The following is a 19,745-nucleotide window of genomic DNA, read 5'->3' on the forward strand; positions in this document are numbered from 1 at the left end:
GAAAAGCCAGAGGAAACCTTGTCTTGAAAAACCAAAATACCAAAACCCAAAAACCCGTACATCTTGGATGAGCTGATGAACACAGCTCAGGAACTGGGCAGAAATGGAATGAACTGGAGACAGAACCAGGGTGGAGGGGTGGGGGTGGAGGTGGGGCAGGGCAGGGGGTAGGAGCTGCACTTTTCCCACTTCTGCTTCTCTGTGTCCCCGAGTACTCATGCTTTTCAAAGGACCAGGATTTTATGTTTGAGTAAGAGATCCAAGCTGTTTTCTAATAGCAACTCAGCATCAAACCGTCCTTTTTCTTGAATCCTAAAGAGGCAACTGCATTAGAAGCAGTGAACTAGTTTTGGCCACAAGTCAGGCTGTTTTCTCATGTGCCTTAAACTACACTTTTACACATGAAAGAATAAGAGAACATGTACAGAACTAGCTTTATTAGACTGGTTTTACATAAAGAAGCCAGATTAGTTTCTCTGCCTACCTAAAATACAAGTTTCATGCATCCAGATTATTCTAAAACATGCTGAAGCAGAGTCTGTATTTAAGACGAATTTTAAGACTGTTTTTCTCTCTCAGAGCAAAGAAAGGTGCTTCATTATACATCTCCTGGATGAATGATCATGCCGTGAGCACACACACCCTCTCTGCTGGCGGAGGTCCTGGCTCACTGGAACACTTCCTGTATGGGATTTAACATGCAAACTTGCTTCCATGAGGTTCTTCCTTCTCTATGTTCACTCCTGAACTCTCACTGGGTAACTGTCCCACCCCAGTACAGACGTCACACTGCAATGTTCACAGCACCACTATTCGATATGAGGAAAGTTACAGCTAAACATGAATACAGTCACATAACTAGACTGCTTACTGTGAGAAAATGAGAAATTTAGCGAGTGTTAATTTCCTGGCAGATATATACATAGAAAACTCAGTCCTGTCTGGGACCAGGCTTTGATGTCCAGCTTGAATGGCGACGATGCCAGCCTTGTAGTGTGAATTCTGGTCTGTCTGACCCTGACCTGGCCTTCCTGTGCCTACTTTGATCATCTGCCTTCACTTCCGCCATTTTAGCAATTCTAGGCTGGTTTTGCCAAGAAGGCAACTGAATATACCAGAGCAAAGCATGTGCTGTCTCATGAGGAGTATTCAGGTGAAAGAACTCAGAAAGGATTACCCAGTATAAAAATATAAATGATAACACGTCGGCAAGTAGAATAAACAACCTTCTGAGAGTAAAAGGTAAAACTGCATCCAACTGCATCAACTAAGTGCATAGCAACTCCTTCTCAGCCGTTGTGTGGAAACCACTATAAGTGATTTAAGTGCCCATGTTCTGAGACTTTAATCCTTTTCCTGTGGGCACACCTGGTGGTAATCAGCCACTATTGGGACTCAGCCAATTCCTGTCCACCCAGTGTCTACAATGTCCTTGCCTTCATGTCACACTGGAAAGTTAGGCACAGATACATTAATGGCTTTAGTGCTGAGCCCTGGATGCCTGGGCTACTCCTTAATAAAGCAACTAGAAGGAACAGGTCTAAGACAGTCCTAAATCGTGTGTAAAACTCTAACTCATAAATGGCAGATATTAAAAATACCTGGTTGGGTGTGCGGCAGCACACACCCAAAGTGTCCCAGACCCTCAGGAAGCTGGGACAGGAGGATCACTTGAGCCTAGACAACATGAGATGTGCAGATGATCAGCTCGGCGGCAGAGTGAGTGTCTAGCATGTACAAAGCTGTGGGTTCAATCCCCACCCAGCAAACTAACAAAATCCTTATGACTTTGCCAGCTCTGTAGGAGGACTTCCGCCAGTGTGGTGGTTGCCGACATCTGTGTGGATGTTCTGGGACTCGGCCTGAGGCTCTGGGGAGTGCTACCCTTCAGCAAACACCTTGCTATTCTTGTAAATAAAAACAAGGTGGAGTCATTATTTAAAGTAATTTAAAGTTGAAGACATTCTAGATAAAGTGCTTCCTCAACCAACATCTGGAATCATCTGTCCCTAGTGTGTATATATGTGTTCAGAAACACGTCAACAACTTAAGTCTTTAAAAACAGCAATTCTGAAGTTGAGTGGTGGTGGTGCATTGCCTTTCATCCCAGTACTCCAGAGGCAGAGGCAGACAGATCTCTGTGAGTTTGAGGCCAGCCTGGTCCACTACAGGGTTGATGAAATTGACTCTGAAAGACATTATCAACAATAAGCAGATTTTGGTGAGGTTTTAGGTAAAGATAAGAAAAATGGGCACTTCTTTTTTGCTTGTCTTTAAAGTCCATCCTTTCTTCAGTAATAACTGGCAGCATCAATACCAACAGCAAGGAGCAGGCCAATGTTCTCTAACTGATGGAACCAGAAATGGACCACCCCCTCCACCCTTTCTTTTGCTATATGACACAATCTGGAGTCTGCCCCATGGCACTTTTAAACGATGCTGTGGGCTGAGGAGGGTTTAGACCTCCACTCCTGGCATCTCGATGACCAGTCTCGTCAGAACCAGCACAGATGACCGACGCCATAGCTCACTGAAATCCCATTTTCTGTGTAGCAAAACAAAATTGTTATAAACTCAGACACACTTTGTTTTCGGCAGTGCACACATCCTGAGACAGCACAGAGTCCTCAGCTATTCAGAGGGTAAAGCCAGTCCATGTAGTGCTTGAAGGAGAATCCCAGACACTCTGGGATGGGGTGGCCCAGTTGTGACTGTCCTTAAAGGCAATGCTTATCTTCAGGGAGTGAAGATTATTTCTCATCTGAAGTCACGCGTATTTTAGCTTTACTCTGCAGGTCCTGCTTAAGTTGTACAGGAGCCAGTCCTTCACTGCGGCATGTAGCCGCCCTGTCTTACAGTCTGTGGCAAGTAACTTTTGGGAATTTCTTCATCGATTGCTGTCTCCATTCCAGCAGATTCAAATCTCTCCATCTGTCCATCAGTCCCTGTGCCAAGAGCATCTGCTGCAGAACTTTCCTGAAACAGCCTCCGTTGCTCGGATCCATAGGGCTGTGAAATGGGATCTGAAACCTGCTGCTGTTTCAGTCTGACAAAATCCTCCTCGCTGCCCGGTGAAACCTGGTTTGATCTTTCAAAATGTGAAATATCTGGACTGGCTTCAGGCTGACTGCAGTTCTGTTTGAAATACTGTTGCCTGGGCAAGATCTCATCCCCGCTGTCCACATTATCAACCAGCTGCAGGTCTTCTGGCCGCTCCTCGGAGTCTAGCAGGGGCTGGGTGGACTCAGACCTTGAGAACACTTGCACAGACGGGACCTGGTGCCTGTAGCCGCTGTGCACCACCGTGGAGTACTGCACCGTGCTGGCGGTGCTCTGAGCAGACTCGTTCTCCTCATTGCTGGAGATGCTGGGCCTGGAGGAGGACATGCACGAGGACCCCCCGATGCCACTGCTGTGCCCTTCTGTACTCATTTTGTCCTTCTTGAACAGGTCCAAGGACTTCAGGTCATCTGGACAAGGCTTTTTGTTGTTTGCTTCTATTTCCACAACGCTGACATCAGTGAAATTGCCATCTGAGTACATTTGATCTTTGGAGTTGAAGTTGTGCTAGAAAGAGAAAATGAGTGATCACTCAGCATATTTCAGCTTTTTAACCACTGAGCCATCTCTGAGCCCCATATTACAGCTTTTGTAAATACAAAATTTTAAGGGCTTGTGCATCTTTGAAACTTTTTAGTGACTGTCAGGGTGAGAATCTCAAGGAATCTCTGTAACCAGCAGATAAATAAAATAAACCAAGAAGTCTGGATCAGGCTGCGTTTCCAGTTTCCAAATTAATATCGTTGTAAGCAAGTAGGCTATAAACAGTACTGAATATTCCTTATCTACAGTAGGCAGCCTAGAATTAAACAGATAAGAAAAAGCCTTGGAAACATTAGAAACTTGAACTCGAATAACCGAGGTTTTGTAAACTATACAAGGTTACACGTATAACTTGTTAAGTTCAGGGTTATTAGGGTAATAGGAGGAATTTCCGCTCTCGGGTCTGTTAAGTGTGAGAGTCCAGTACGGTTTCCAGAGCTCATCTGCAGGGTGAGGATGGCAGACATTGGCCAGGACTTAACATCCAGTCACAGATCCCTGGGTAGTGGGTCCTCAGTTTCCACTTTCAACAAAGTATTTGTTGTGTGCAGGGAGCAATGTGAAGAATGACTGCACAAATGTGCTACGACAGACAGACAGTGTGTTAGAAAGAGGAATTACTTAGGATTCTGACAATTGCCACTTACTTCCTATTTTCTTTTCACTCGGCCTGTATATCTTTTGGTTAAACTCTATCAATGAATCCCAATACATAAGCCTATATATTAGAAACAGTAAGAAGACAGTATCTTACCCTTGGAGGGGTGTGAGGTGACCACTGGGCAATATGGCTCTTTGAAGGATCTGGAACATTAGGCCAGATGTGTTTTTTAATTCTGAAAGAAAAAGAAGCAAGGCCTATGTAGAACTGCATGTAACAGTACAAAGACATTTAACTTTCAACTAAAAGTACACAGTCTGAAAATCAAATAAAAGTGCTATCTGACACCAAGTAAAATACGATAACTTGTGTTTTCCCAAAGAAGACATGACGTCACGGAGCTGACTGCCGCACCAGGTGAGAGCGGAAGCACACCCAACACTCGGGAGGCAGAAGCAGCAAGAACAGGCATTCAGGACCAATGTGATGTATAAAACCCCTCTCCAAAAATTAAAAATTAAAAAAGAACATACACAGTTCAGAGGAACAGAAATGAGAGGCTGGAAGTAAATATAGACCATCAGGAACGAACATTCGTTTGAAAAGAAGCTATTTCCAACATCAACAGAACCAGATTGGTGGGGGGCAGAAACTTGACTCTGATTTATATCATGTCCCCAGATTAATTCAGAATGGATTACAGGTGGTAGAGCTAAAATCACTAAACTTCTAGAAGAAAGCATAGCCCTGGGTTACACAGATTTCTTAAAGAGGGTACAAAATGCAAGCGCCAGAGGAAACGCCTGGGAAAGGGATCTTCACAATTAAAAACTTCTGCTTCCCCAAAGTCAGAGTTAAGGAAACCAAAGACAGAAACTGGGACAAAATTTGCAAAACATGTATTTGACAAAAAAAAAAAAATGTTTGTTTCCAAACAAAAAGAACATTTGCAACTCAATATTAGCAAAAACCAAAATAACAACAACAACACCCCAAAAACCAAAAAACAGCAAACAAAAAAGACCACCCCAATTTATACCTGGACAAACGGCTTTAATAGATAAACCACAACACGCTGGGGCTGGGTGACTCGTGAAGAAAGGCACTGGCAGTTGGGGATGGAAATGAAAACAGAGTCCTTGCTCTCCTGCCCACACTCTCAGGAAGCACCCAACTGAAGGAACACTTCAGTCCCAAGTGCTAATGAAGGTGGGACACTTGCCAGATGGTGGAGACACTGAGAAGTCTGGGACTATTTCTTCTCTGCTTGTGGGGCTGGAAAAGGAACCTAGAGCCTTGTACGTGTCATGGGTGCTCTGACACAGAGCTACATGCCTGTTTCTAGTGGCTTCAGATAAAGTTAACAGCAGGATTATCTGAGAGACCCAGAAACATGTACCCATAGAGTCTGGAACGTGGATAGTCATAGCTGTTTTATAAAACAACAGGCAAGAATTCGAAACCTGTAAACTCTCCTGCACACCCACACTATAGATCATGATTCAGCAGCACAAAGGGAAAGAATTTAACATAAGCAATGGCAGGAATGAGCTCCAAAATGGCTGAGTGTGAGAGGTCTGCAACCCACCTGATGCCGTGCGTGTGAGATTCTAGATGAGACAAAGCTACACCTGAGAACAGGCTAGTCCGTGTGGGGCAGAGGAAGAGAGGACAGACTAAAAATGAACAAGGGTGCTTTGTAGGAGTGGGGATGAGTGCTGGGAGGTGGGCGAGCATCGAGCACAACCAGAACTCAGCTGTTAACACCCAACAGTTAAATACTACCATGTAACAGGCAACTTACAGGTCTCGTTTATTAAAGCAGAACAAGACTCCCAGCAGAGTTGTCAGGAGGAATGCTAAGCACACAGGCACGACTATGGCTTCTATTTCTCCTTGAGCTACAAAACCAAAGGGTATGATAAGAAATAACTGTTAATACATAGAAAAAGTGGAAAAAACATTATTGCGTTCACTGGACACCAAGTGATTTTTTTTGTTTATGCAGACAGTGTCCTGCAGTGTACCTGGCTGGCCGGACTCACCATGGAGCCCAGCCAGGTTGTCCTGTTGTTTCCAAGTGCCTGCCTTGCAGATTATTGACAAACTATACCTTCCTTCGGCCCACCCTGGTGGTTTTCAGGTTTTGAGGTAGCTTTTCTCTCTCTCTGTCCTTGTTAACCCCTGTCCTTGTTAACCCAGATACTTGTCCTTACATAGCAAACCTGGGTGTGTAATAAACACAAAGCACACACTGGCAGGGAGGAAGAAAGACAAGAAAGACATGTCCAGCTTCCTCTGGATGATACGGCTGCTGCAGGCCAAGAACTTAAGGAGGTGCTCATGAGGCCGGAGGATGGCACAGAGGAAAATTCCCCTGAAGAGCAGCAGAGCTGGGCACAGTGGTGCTCGCCTGCACTCTCAAGTGTGCAGAAAGAGAGAGCAGGGTTGGGAATTGAGGCCAGACTTAGCCGGGGCTATTTTATCACTAGAGATGCTGTCTCAAAAACAGATAAATAAAATATTAAAAGATGCAAATAAATCTGAAATCCTTAAATAACATACAAATCTCTACATGCTCTTAAAACAGGACTTAAACAAATCAGTCACTAACTGAGAGATATTAGACAAGTACTAAATGACCTCCCTGTGACTGTTTCTGGTAACTCCTCCAGCTCCTCCCACCTGCCATCCCCCAGTGCTGAAGGCTGAACTGGCTCTGGCATATGCTAACCTATCTCGGAGATAACTCCTTTTTATTACTCTTTTATAGGAAAAATAAGAGAGTAACCCTTAAGAAATACAGTTTACTTAGTTTATACTTCTAGCACACACATCCCCTTGTAAGTCACTCTACAACCCACGAAGGCCAGTAGAAATCAGACCAACGCTTGGGAATAAACTATTGACTGGCTTTTTACATTTTTTATTTTTTGAGACAGAGCACGGGCCAGCTTTAACTTGTGATCCTCCTGCCTCACCCCCTTCCTCACATTGTTAAACACACACTATCACACTCACTCCAATGTAAACACCTGTGTGCTAATGCTGACAGGCACAGCTGCTCTCGGAACTGCTAAGCCACGCTCTGCACCTCCTTCCTGTGCCTGTCCTGGGCCCTGTGCTGTTCTCTAAGATGCTTTCTGTGTCCTAGGTTCCACGTCCTAACTGCAGCTCTCTCTTCCAAAGCTTTCTTTAAAGGTGAGACGGCCTCTGATGATGGCTTTTGACTTGCCTTATTTACTGATTAGTGTATTTACTTTTGGCAGAATTTCTTCAACTGCGCTAAGTCTGTGGGGTAAGGCTCCCATACCCTGGGAGGAAGCTATAATGGAAACTGCAGATGAGTAACAACAAAAAGTCAAATTATAAAGTAGTTTTAGTATTACTGATCCATTTTTTAAAATGTTAAGTGTAGAGTGAAAAATTATAAAGACCATTTTATAAAATATATACAGGCTTTTTCTTTACCCCTAGACATGGGCAAAAGAATGCAGGTTCATTAGTTCCAGAAAGCGGAACTGAATGTAAGATTTCAGGCCTTCACTGCTCCAGGATACATTCCGGGAAGAGTACATTATCCCTGAGTCAGAGGACACTTGCTAGATTAACATTCCTCAAGCCTCAGGGAAGAGAACCCACCTGTGGGTGGGGAAGGCCCAATGCAGGAGAACACATTCCTTACCACAAAGAAAGATGCAAGTCATCTGGGTGGTTCCAGGAACTAGCTAACTTTCCACTGTTTTTATGTTATGTTTCCATGGTTACCCCTTCCCCCCTTGAGGTCTTCCCAGTGTTCCAGAAAGCTGTAATTTAAGTCTAATTAGATGCTCTGCTAACCTAGATAAGCTTCTGCCTGCAGGAACTGCCCTCCGCCCCCACTGACTGGTATAGCCTGCTGATGTTCAAAAATTGTAAAGCAACCAATCACGTGTAACCTCGAGAAAATTCCTCCCTTTCCCCACCCCATGCTATAAAAAGCCCCTCAGCTTGCTGGTCTTTTGTCAAATTCTGCTCCTGTGTGGGCAAGCAGTTTGACCGTTGGCTGGCCAACTCTCCCTGATAAACCTCTGCTGATTGCATCCAGGTATGATGTCTTGTGATTTTTGGGTGGCCGTGACTTTTCGAGACTTGAGTAAGGGTCTCCCGGGTTGGGGGGGGGGTCTTCAGGTCTTCATTTGGGGGCTCGTCCTGGGATTTTGTGACCACCCTAATATCCAAGAACCCCACTGGGAGGTGAGGGAACACAGTGGTTTTCTGTCTGGTTGTTGTGTGCCAGTTTGTCTAAGTTGTTTGGTTTCTCGTGTGCCTGTATGTCTGAATTATTTGGTTTCTGAAAAGTGTACTTTAGTTTGGACTGGCAGTTGTTTCTGTCTCGTGAGGAGACAAATGAGTGACTGGCAGACGTGCTGTGGGGTCACTAGCTACTGCGCCCTGAGAGATGTCTCAGGAGGACAGAGACGTCTTGGGGGGGGGTGGGGGGGTCCATCTAGGTGCCGGAGAGGATGTGGAATCCCTCTCGGCTGGCACTGGTGATTGAGACGGGCTTTTGTTAGTCTCTTTGTGTGTTAACAATGGGGCAGAGAGAAAAGGTCAGGAATGGCCACCACTGCCTAGGACAGCGGTTGTTGTGCTCTCATGGCAGTGTGTCTATTTTGGGGTTGTTCATTGCTGGCATATTGGAAATCTGTTAGACTTGGTCCAGCATAGGCTGGCCAAATCATCTGAATCTGTGAAGACTGACCACATTGTCTGGTTATTGGAGTCTTACTTGGGAGGCAGAGGCAGACGGATTTCTGGTAATCTCTCTATGCCCTTATTGTGTAACTTGGTCTCTGCGCCCGTGGCAGGGGCGAGCTGTCTGTGTTGTTTATATATTGTCTGTTCTATATGTTCTTGGACTCCGACTGATTTTTTGTTTGTTTTTGGTTGGACTACTGTGTAAAACATCCTGAGTTAAAAAGAGATGAAGCCGCAGGAACAAGAGTGCTGCTCCAGAGCAGAGAGGCGGGCAGGTCCTTTAGTGAGGGGCACCAACCGCGGTTCAGGTTCGTACAGCCCACCCACCACATGTAGGGTGCTCTCCAGGTAACACCACATGGAGGGCGCCCTCGCCCAGCCCACACTTGGCAGGAGACAGCTCCTGGCTCCCCAGCACAGCCCCCTTGAACCACCCAGCCACGCAAGTTGGCAGCCAAGAAAAGAAAGCTCTGTTCCTCTGCTGTTAGCAGAGGCTATGGAGGGGACAGTGTGTGACAGCTACCTAGTTTGGTGTGCCTGGCTGTACTGGGGACCTCAAGGTCACTGCTATAACAAATCAGTGGCTTTCCACCTGCCACCTATAAAGATAGATAGGGGTCAGGTGATTAAAAACCTGGCAGAAGAGCCAGGACAGCTGGACAAAACAACCCTAGCAAGATTATTCACCTGAGAGTTATAATTATATATTTTTTATTAAAAAAAAATAGTGAGTGAATATCGCTGAGATTTTGAGAAAAAAGAAAAAGTGAATAAGTAGTGCTGAGACAAGTCACGTGACATGACTCCAGCTTAGAAACTCTGAACCAACAAAACTGCCTGCAGGCAGGTCAGCTGCTATAAAACTCATGGGACCAGCTGTAATCTTTGGCCAAAGAGCAGCAGGCCTTGACTCCTGAGACATCCCCACCCTAAAGGCACAGGGGTAATGCAGCCTTAGAGGGTGGGGCTTGGAGTGTTTATACCCAAAGTTAAATGATAACTTGTGATTCCAAGATTGAAATCGAAATGTGAATCTAGAGTTATATAGATTTGTTCCTTTTGCAATTTCTCTTTATTATATATGTGATTATATATGTATGTAGACAACTGTGTGCCACAGAATATTTCTATTTTTATTATCACCCTGCTGATACCCTTGAAAATGAGTTTGAGATGCACCTAAGACGCTTCCACAAAGAGCCCATCTCCTTGACCTTGGATGTCATACTGAGACTAGGAGTGACTGCAGGTATATCTATTTACTAATTCTTTTAAAAGAGTGATGAGCCTGTGGCCAAGGCAAGCTTATTCCAAAGGGGAGGGCTGTACAAGCAACCCACTCTCCTCTATTATGTAAGGGAAAAATACAAAGACACTTGTTGGAACTACAACTAAATTTCTGGTTTCTGCAAATAGCTGGAGGGCTGTAGCAAGAAGGAGGGGAAAGCTGAAGCCGTGCAAGAAGTCTAAATAGCACATACAGCATATAAGAAGCATGGGTCAGTAACAGCTCTGCAGAGTACACACATGTAAAAAGTACAGTACAAGCAGAACAAAAGCAGGACTGTAAGATGCAGGGACCCCAGCAGGCCAGCACACTTTATGCTGAACCTTAGAGAGGAAAGTGAAGCTCAAATCCAGCACTGGACAGGACATCACTCCCTCTACTTACATACAATACAATAGTCATCACTTACATCCGTACACTGGGCAGCTTCCCCAGGAGTGGTAGGGCTGGAAACTGATTTCAGCAGGAAAGTGAATGAGCCAGACTAGTTTCTCAAGCAACCTGGCAAAGATGGAGACCTACACAATCCCCTCTGAAGAAAAGGAACCTATGGAGGGAGGTCAGTAAGCTGAGATCTACTACGCAGGTGAATTAGCCATCATGGTTAAGCAGGAGCCAAGAGGAGAGGGGTTCATATAACCAGCAACCTGTACCAGACCTATACCAAAAAAGCATCCATGTGCTACAGTGCACACCCCACTCTGAGCCGCCTACCACCACTGGCCATGCTGAGGAGCAACCATGGCTTTGATGCTGGTAAGTGCTCTGCCTCTGAGCTGCCTCCATCCTCTCTTTAAAACAACATCTTAGCACAGTAAATCCATTTCTAGTCAAATGAAACTTTGAACTTGAAGCTTCATTTCTTACCGAACTTTGGTGTTGTGAAAGTGAATTCCGGCCCATCCTTCCCTCCTTCATCCGTATAGGCTGCCATTCGGACCATGTACAGAGTGTCACTACTCAAAGAGGACAGTGTGTATTCTGTGTGAGAAGAGTCCACATGCACAACTGGAAGGAGAAACAACAGTTCTTTTACCCAATGTTTTGACTCATCTGTCCTATATTTGGCATTGTAAAGTATTAAAAGTACTTTTCCAGCAAGCATTTATAACAGAAAATTCTTTATGGATAAAACAATATATATATTTAAAGTTTAAAATCTTTGGAAAAATCACATTTATTTACTCTGTGTGTGTATGATTCTCCACCTCTACCTCCCCCCCACACCACCCCCGTGTGTGTGTGTGTGTGTGTGTGTGTGTGTGTGTCTGTCTGTCTGTCTGTCTGTCTGTCTGTCTATGTATGAAGGTCACAGGACAACTTTTGGGAATCAATTCACAACTTGCTCCTCATCCCCTCCTCCATCATGTGAGACCCAGGGGTTGCACTGAGGTCATCAGGTTTGGTGACAAGTGCCTTTACCTGCTGAGCCATACAACCAACCAGCCACACTACTACTACTGATGATTTGCATATGCTTGGCCCAGGGAGTGGCACTATTAGGAGCTGTGGCCTTGTTGGGGTAGGTGTGTCACTGTGGGCGTGGGCTTTAAGATCCTCTTCCTAGCTGCCTGGAAGTTAATCTTCCACTAGCAGCCTTAGGATGAAGATGTAGAACTCTCAGCTCCTCCTGCACCATGCCTGCCTGGATGCTGCCATGTTCCTGCCTTGATGATAATGGACTCTGAACTTGTAATTAAATGTTGTCCTTATAAGAGTTGCCTTGTATCTGTTTACAGCAATAAAACCCTAACTAAGACACACCTACAATACAGTATTTAAAAAAAAATAGACATTTGCAAATGTCTGCTAAGGATGCTATATACTATCAAACACATTATGTGAGAAATATGTATTTAAAAACAAGAAAAAGCTTTAGTAGCATATTCTTAGTAGTTACTACAATTTTATTACCCGTTTCCTTTCCAACACTGGTTCTATAAGATATGGAGTAGTTTCTAATAAATCCGTTCTGGTCATCCACAGGAAGCTGGTCCCACTCTAAGACAGCTTCATTTTTCCCCACTTTCTTTGTCCGAACAGTCGGTCCTCTAGAAGGAGCTGTAAGAGAGTAAGTGCATTTGTGAACTGAGAAGCATGAGTCTAGAAATCAACACTAGTCAGTAAAGGTCCGATACCTAACATATTGAGGATGCTTTTTTTGTTTTTTGTTTGTTTTGTTTTGTTTTCAAGACAGGGTTTCTCTGTGTGGCCCTGGCTATTCTGGAATGTACCCTAGACCTGGCTGGTCTGGAACTCACAGAGAACCATCTGCATCTGCATTCCCAGCAGCACTGGGATTAAAGGCATCTGCCACCACCGCCCATAGAGGATTCTTATTTAAAAGTGATAAATGTTTTGGGAAATGTTAAAAGCATTTCTCAAAGCAAGCAAAGGTAGACCTACCTGATTGTTTGAGGTATGCCTTCATGGACTCGGGGCTGCCAGGCCCAGAGGTAAACACTGGGGTTACTGTGATTAGATAGCACTTGCTCTCCAGTAGGCTTCCTACAACAAGAATAGCAGAGAAAGCAAGTTTCCTCCAAATGAGATTTTTACCTTATTATTATATGACCATTTAGGTTTACTTTCTTCTTTTTTTTTTTTTTTTTTTAAAAAAAGATACACACACACACACACACACACACACACACACACACACACACACACAGTAGCTATCTTCAGACACACCAGAAGATGGCATCGGACCTCATTACAGATGGCTTTGAGCCACCCTGTGGTTGCTGGAAATTGAACTCAGGACCTCTGGCAGAGCAGTCAGTGCTCTTAACTCCTGAGCCATCTCTCCAGCCCCAGTTTTACTTTCTTCTAAAAACTGCAGTTTTATATATAAAATAATCGTTTGTACACCAAACATAAGCATAATATAGTAAACTGTTGGCTGTGTGATCCTACTGCTCAGACAGCTGAGGTGGGAGGAACATAATGACCCGGAAGCCAGTCTGGGCAACACTGTGAGTTCAAGGCTATGATGAGCGATCTCTGACAAAAACCACAAGGCTACATTTAATGTCATGACAGTGAACCAGGAAGTTTAAAAAGTGTTTATATTGCTAACAGAAATTGTAAATGCCTTTATGTTCAGGATTAGTGAAACACTTCAGATTATTCTGGGACAGCTTTGGTATTGGTAGTGGTTTGAAAGAAAATGGCTCCTATAGGCCCATAGAGACTGGCACTATTGGGAGGAGTGGCACTATTAGCAGGTGTGGCCTTGTTGGGGGAAGTGTGTCACTGTGGGAGCAGGCTTTGAGGTCTCATATGTTTGAGCCACGCCAAGTGTGGGACTCAGTCTCTTTCTGCTGCCTGCAGACCAAGATATAGAACTTTCAGCTCCTCCAGCACAGTGTCTGCCTGTATGCCTCCATGATGATAATGGACTGAACCTCTGAACCTGTAAGCCAGTTCCAATGAAATGTTTCCTTTCTAAGAGATGCCTTGGTCATGGTGTCTCTCAAAGCAATGGAAACCCTAAGCCAGTATTTTAGCTAATTCTGGGACCTGTGAAGATGCAACAGTGAGATCCAGGGCAGAGCACTGATGCACAGCTGTGGTTGGCAGCTGGAAAAAAGATTTAAGGATGCTTCCGCTCAATTTTAAAAGAAAAAATCTTAAATACAGTACTTTACTTCTAATCCTTCCAAATTATCAAAGAAGTTTTATCAGACAACTGAAGTATGGTTTAGAAAATAAAGTGGCCTTTTATAAAATATGTATCCTATGTACCAACAAACAAGGTTGTTCTCACACTGTTCATACCTTCACCATGTATCTCTACTTCCTTCACTAACATTCATAACATTAGATGCACCTTTTGTCTTCCTGAAGAGCAATTTTACCTTTTCTTGGTATCTATGATAAATAAGTAAGCCGTTTCTAAATTCTGCTCTAACAATGGTGCTTTTAGGGTTCTGAGCCTTGAGACCTTTGTCTCTAAGAGCAGACCATAAGCTCTTTAATCTCCTAGGCTGCCTTCTCCCCAGGCCCATGGTTTTTATTTGATAAGGCCAATAAAGGAGACATCTAAATTTACCATCATTAACAGCAACTTGGTAAGAGCCACCCCTGCTCAGGTCGTGCTCTCTTCCCGGTCAAACCCTCATGGTTGCCCTTCCTTATGAATGAAAGAACAAAGCAGTTCTGTCTTCTTTAACACTATTAACTGACTTTACAACCATGCAGTGGTACATAGCAGCTGGATCACCACTCTATGTTAGAGCCTGGAATGCACACGGAACTGTGCTCTGGCCGGGCTCCTGTACTCAACAGCCTAGGAAGTTAAACTAGGGAGCTAATTACATCTGGATGATGACAGAGTTAACTGAGCTGAGCACACATAACAAACAACTGGTGGTAAAGGATGGACTAGATTCTCTGTGCAGTTCTGTAAGTGTCCTTTTTGCTGATAAAGAAATACAAGGGTTTTATTTCTATTTTAGTTTTTTAGAAAAGTACTGGCCCTCCTCTCCATACAGAGACCCTGTGGCTCAGAGAGGCTAAGAGTTAAAGCGTAACTTGCTAAGTCACACATCTGGTCACAGTGAGGCTGCGAGGCTTTTCAGTGGTTCACAATAACGAGACAACAGAAGACAAAGACAAAAAGCATGGAAAGGACACTGTCTCCAGGGGTCAGACGAATACCATCTACTTATGTGCTTAGGCAGATGTACCTCTCAAGTGGGTCCGATTCACAGTGGCATCTTCTTGCTGCCAGTCTGGGATACAGGGTGAGTTCTCTGACAACACACACCACTCTATGATGTATTTGTTCACAGATTTAGATGGAGGCGTCCATTCTACCCAGAGCAGATTATCTTTTGGAAATGCTTTAAGATCCACTACAGGGTGAGAAGCTTTAAAAACAGAATTTAATGAGGATAAAATCAGTCAACACTGACAAATCTGCTATTTCAATATTTTACAGTTGTGTCCAAAGGTTTTATGTATTTAAGTTTATAACTAGGTCTTTGTCCTTAACAGCTAGTGATTAAAAAATATATCACATGCAAAGAAAATTCCTAGAACCTTGAAATAGTATTTCAAAAGAACAAATAAACTATCAGGAAGCACTTAAATGAATTAGTAAGCTAGCTGCAAAGTTCAAATGAACTGCACAGGGTTGAGGTAACGCGCACGTGTTGATGGAAGAAGCTCCTGACTGCAATCATGACGTCCCTGATGGCAGAGCAGCTTATCCACCATGCTTCCAGGACGTGTCCACACTTAACCCTGGCATCCGTGAGCACGGCTCCGCCTCCCCAGTACGCACCTCTGAAGTGGGAGCCGGGGATGGTGAGGACAGCTGCAGCTGATTTGCCGACTACATTTCTCGCTGCCAGAGACGCTACATAGCGATTGTTGGTGAGATTTACTACCAGCTCTGTCCCAGTAACTGTGTACATCTGTGAAATGGACTTGGACTGTGTAAGAATCACTTCATAATCCAAGATTTTCCCATTGGCGTCAGAAAGAGGTAATGCCTATAATAAAAATTTACCAAAAATTATTTCAGGAATCTTGAATAATCAACTTTTCATGTCCACAAATTCTGGCATTATATCAAACCTGTAAATATTTAATTAGAAGGAATAGGCAACTCATTTTAAAAAAAGATTTATTTTTATATTAATGTTTTACCTGCATGTCTGTTAGTGTGTTGTGTGCATGCCTGGAGGTTGGAGGCTACCAGGTGCATGCTAAGAACCAAACCTGGATACTCTGGAAGAGCAGTGCCTGCTCAGAACAGCTGAGCTGCCTCTTCAGCCCGAGCTCATTTTGAATTTAGTACTACTCACTAAGAAAGAATAAAAACAAACAAATAAAATAGGAAAATAAAGCCATGAACTGAACCAGGCCTGTAGTGTGGTCTAGCCTCTGTCTCTGCAATGTTCTGCACAGCTGAGATGCTGGTCTCTATCCTTTGTTCCTCAGCATCTTTTTCTCTCTACCTTTACTGTGTGATGTGTGGTCCTCACCGGCCCACATTCCACTCTCTCTAAGCCTCTCAGTTTCCTAGGAGGTTCCCTGGGGAGTTCAGAGATGTTTAGAAAGGTCTTGTTCTTACAGAGGTCACCCTTCTATGCACTGTGCTAAATCCAAAATGATGCATCAGCTGAGTTCATAAACTTGGCTGGCTTCTTCAGTAGCTATATAAGGCCTTGTGTTTTTATACAGTAACACTATTAAATGTCTGGAGGAAACAAAGATGAATAAAAATTTTAGTGTTAGAAAGTTAAACTTAAAATACCATTTAAGAACATTTATATGTAGCCGGGCAGTGGAGGCGCACGCCTTTAATCCCAGTACTTGGGAGGCAGAGGCAGGCGGATTTCTGAGTTCCAGGCCAGCCTGGTCTACAGAGTGAGTTCCAGGACAGCCAGGGCTACACAGAGAAACCCTGTCTCAAAAAGCCCCCCCCAAAAAAAAAAGAAAGAAAAAGAAAAAAAAAAGAGCATTTATATGAGATACAAATATAAATCTTTTTATCTTTTTTTCTTTTACCTTCCATATGAGCCGTGCAGATCTATATTCCTGTGTATGGGATGGATTTATCTTATACCAGAAACTTGGTGGTTTGGATGGTCCTAAACAAAACACAAACTTCATAAAATAAAACGTTTTTTATCTTAACAATACAGTAACATTCTGAAGTCATTCTGTTCTTAGTGGTCTTGCCCTTCAGTCACACAGCATCCCTCTTTACAACAGCAGGCCCACTGCAGAACAACGTACTTAGGTCTCCAATACACATACAAACACACACACACACAATACACATATAAACACACACACACACACACACACACACACACACACACACACACACACACGGGGTCTGCTACGTTACCCACAGTAGGACAGAACTTCTAGGCTCAAATGATTCTCCTGCCTTGGCCTCCTGAACAGTTGGGACTATAGGCCTGTGCCATGGTGCCTGGCTACAGATTATACTTAAATTCTTTAGAAATGTAAGTATATTCCTACAAGTAGACAGAAAAGCACCACTGTGTGTATGCGCGCGTACTCACACACGAGCACATTCATGTAGTACAGTAGACAAAAAAGAACAAAGTCTTAAAAATACAGTTTTTCTTCCAACAGTGACTAAGAAAATGAAACTGACTTGTTTGTATTACTTTTTGCTAAAGATGAAATTGGAAACGTATGTTGGTGTATGTTGGCATATGTCTGGCCTCTAGCTGCATGGCATAATATAAAAAGGCAGTTCTGAGCACTGGGTCCAGTCACACACGCTGACGACTCGCAGCTGCCCCTCAGTCTGTATGGAATGTGTTCTAAGAGCCCATGTGGACACCAGGAACTCTGGAGAGTAATGAACGTTTTCTATGCATTACTTTTCCTGCAAACATTACTCATGCTACAGTTTAACTTGTAAATTAGGTACAGTAACAAACTAACAATGGATGATATTAAATAATGGATAATAATAAAAATATAATGAAGTTACTTAAAATTTATAGATTGTTTATTTCTGAAATTTTTCATTTCCTAATTTTAGACTGTGAGTAACTACAAACAAGGACCGCAGAACTGAAGCTAAGGAGTGAGCACTGTAACTACAGTAAAACATTCTTCTAGGAGAGGTAAGCATGGGGCCCCATCGCCTTAGCACTGGAGATGCAGAGGTAGAAGATTATGACCAGCCACGGCTACTTAGTGGGTCTGAGTGTGGGCTACACGAGAGCCCATTTCAAACAACAAAACAAAATTCCTGTAACTTCTGATTTCCAGAGCTTTGTTAAGAATAACTGCAAATACTATATTTACTAAAACAGTATTTGAATGAAACCCACACAGTGGTGTTCTGGTTGTGAGAAAAAGACAGAACACAGGGAGAGAGTAAGAAGACAGGCTTGGGCTGGTGAGATGGCTCAGTGGTTAAGAGCACTGACTGCTCTTCCAGAGGTCATGAGTTCAAATCCCAGCAACCACATGGTGGCTCACAACCATCCATAATGAGATCTGATGCCCTCATATGGGTGTCTGAAGACAGCTACAGTGTACTTACATAAAATAAAATAAATTATATATAATATATATATATATATATATATATATATATATATAAAAGAAGACAGGCTGGCAGGAAGCAGTTTGAAAAGCTGCTGGCACTGGACATGGAGATCGCACGCACTATGCTACCACGGTGCTGCCCTCAAACGGAATAAAATATGGAAGTACACAGGAAGTGAGCTAGAGACACCTCTAAACACGGACAGCATCTGGATGCTTCCTGTGGCAGGCTGTAGAAATGCTTCATCTAATGGCTTTTAAGATGCTCTAGAGAGTGCTGAATGCACACATAACCACTTTGCCTACATTCTGAGGTGCCTCATGCTCTTGTACAAATGGACCCATAAACCTCGAAAAACCCACTTTAAGAATTCCCTATCAGCAACCGGACATGGTGACTCACGTATAATCCTAACACTTGGGATGCTGAGACAGGAGGACTGCTGAGAGTCTAAGGTCAGCCTGTGTTACAAAGTACAAATTCCCCATCCTTCCCCTCCCCCTACAAAACCAAACTATCCCTCGTTGAGCCAAAGGAGCCTAGTTACTAGATTGAGTGTTCTCAAACTGGCCAAACAAGACTGCTTTCTACAGTGTTCATGAGCGCGAGAAAAGCCTTAGAGGAGGGACACTTGCTGTTGACATTTTTAGTTCATGTGACCTAAACCTCTAGCAAGATGGCTGAAGGCATGAACTTTGTGAGCTAAGGCTCTGCTATAAGACTATGGTAGGAAAGGGTCCAAAGAGAAGAGTCTACAGCAAAGGACTGATACACAGGAGATTAGTACACAGGAGATCAGTAATGCTAGCAGCTTTGGGAGGAGGGTCTAACTTTTCTGGATATATTCATTTTTATGTGCATGAGTGTTTACCTGCATGTGTCTATGTACTGTATGTATGCAGTACCCATGAAGGCCAGAAGAGAGCAGCAGATCCTCTGAACTGGAGAACTCCAGGCCTCTAAGGAGCAAAAGCTCTTTCACTCAGAGTCACCTCTTCAGAGCCAGAGACCCTTCTTTAGACCTCACACTGGTTTTGAGCTTTTATATTCTGCAGCGTATGTGTAATTATAATTTAATCAATGATGAAAAAAGGACTTACAGCAAACCAACCCAAATCCCAAATCAGCCCCTTTTCAAGGGCTTTATCTAACAGTGTTTTCTTTTAGTTTACAGGGTCTCACTCTGTAGCCCTGGCTAGGTTGGAACTCAAATGCACAGAGATCCTCCAGCCTCTGCCTCCCCAGTGCTGGGATTAAAGGCATGCACCACCACAGCCTGCTCTGACAGTGTGATTTTAGTGAGTTAGGATACAATTCTCTAGTTAGGGGCATCTTGGGACCACCTTCCTTGATCAAAGCTAAGCAAATGGTTTTTAAATGACATTTAAAATATCTTTCCATAGTAATATAATATAACCTAATTAGGTATCAAATATACACATACTATCAATAATACA

General features: G+C 43.6%; 1 protein-coding gene across 2 annotated transcripts in view; it reads right to left on the reverse strand.

Annotated features, from left to right (window-relative positions):
• Positions 1–422: 422 nt before the first annotated feature.
• Positions 423–19,745, reverse strand: part of Il6st (interleukin 6 cytokine family signal transducer) — a 42,636-nt gene continuing 23,313 nt past the window's right edge. For both annotated transcript variants that reach the window (XM_034523309.2, XM_034523310.2), the window contains 9 exons: positions 16,755–16,837; positions 15,523–15,733; positions 14,924–15,106; positions 12,639–12,740; positions 12,147–12,293; positions 11,100–11,240; positions 6,009–6,105; positions 4,358–4,439; positions 423–3,567 (listed from right to left, as the gene is read on the reverse strand). In XM_034523309.2, coding sequence (XP_034379200.1) covers positions 2,827–3,567; positions 4,358–4,439; positions 6,009–6,105; positions 11,100–11,240; positions 12,147–12,293; positions 12,639–12,740; positions 14,924–15,106; positions 15,523–15,733; positions 16,755–16,837 — 1,787 coding nt within the window. In that variant the 3' untranslated portion in view covers positions 423–2,826. The remainder of the gene's footprint in view (positions 3,568–4,357; positions 4,440–6,008; positions 6,106–11,099; positions 11,241–12,146; positions 12,294–12,638; positions 12,741–14,923; positions 15,107–15,522; positions 15,734–16,754; positions 16,838–19,745) is intronic.

Source organism: Arvicanthis niloticus, chromosome 19 (assembly GCF_011762505.2).
Source record: "Arvicanthis niloticus isolate mArvNil1 chromosome 19, mArvNil1.pat.X, whole genome shotgun sequence".
In the NCBI taxonomy this organism is placed as follows: domain Eukaryota; kingdom Metazoa; phylum Chordata; class Mammalia; order Rodentia; family Muridae; genus Arvicanthis; species Arvicanthis niloticus.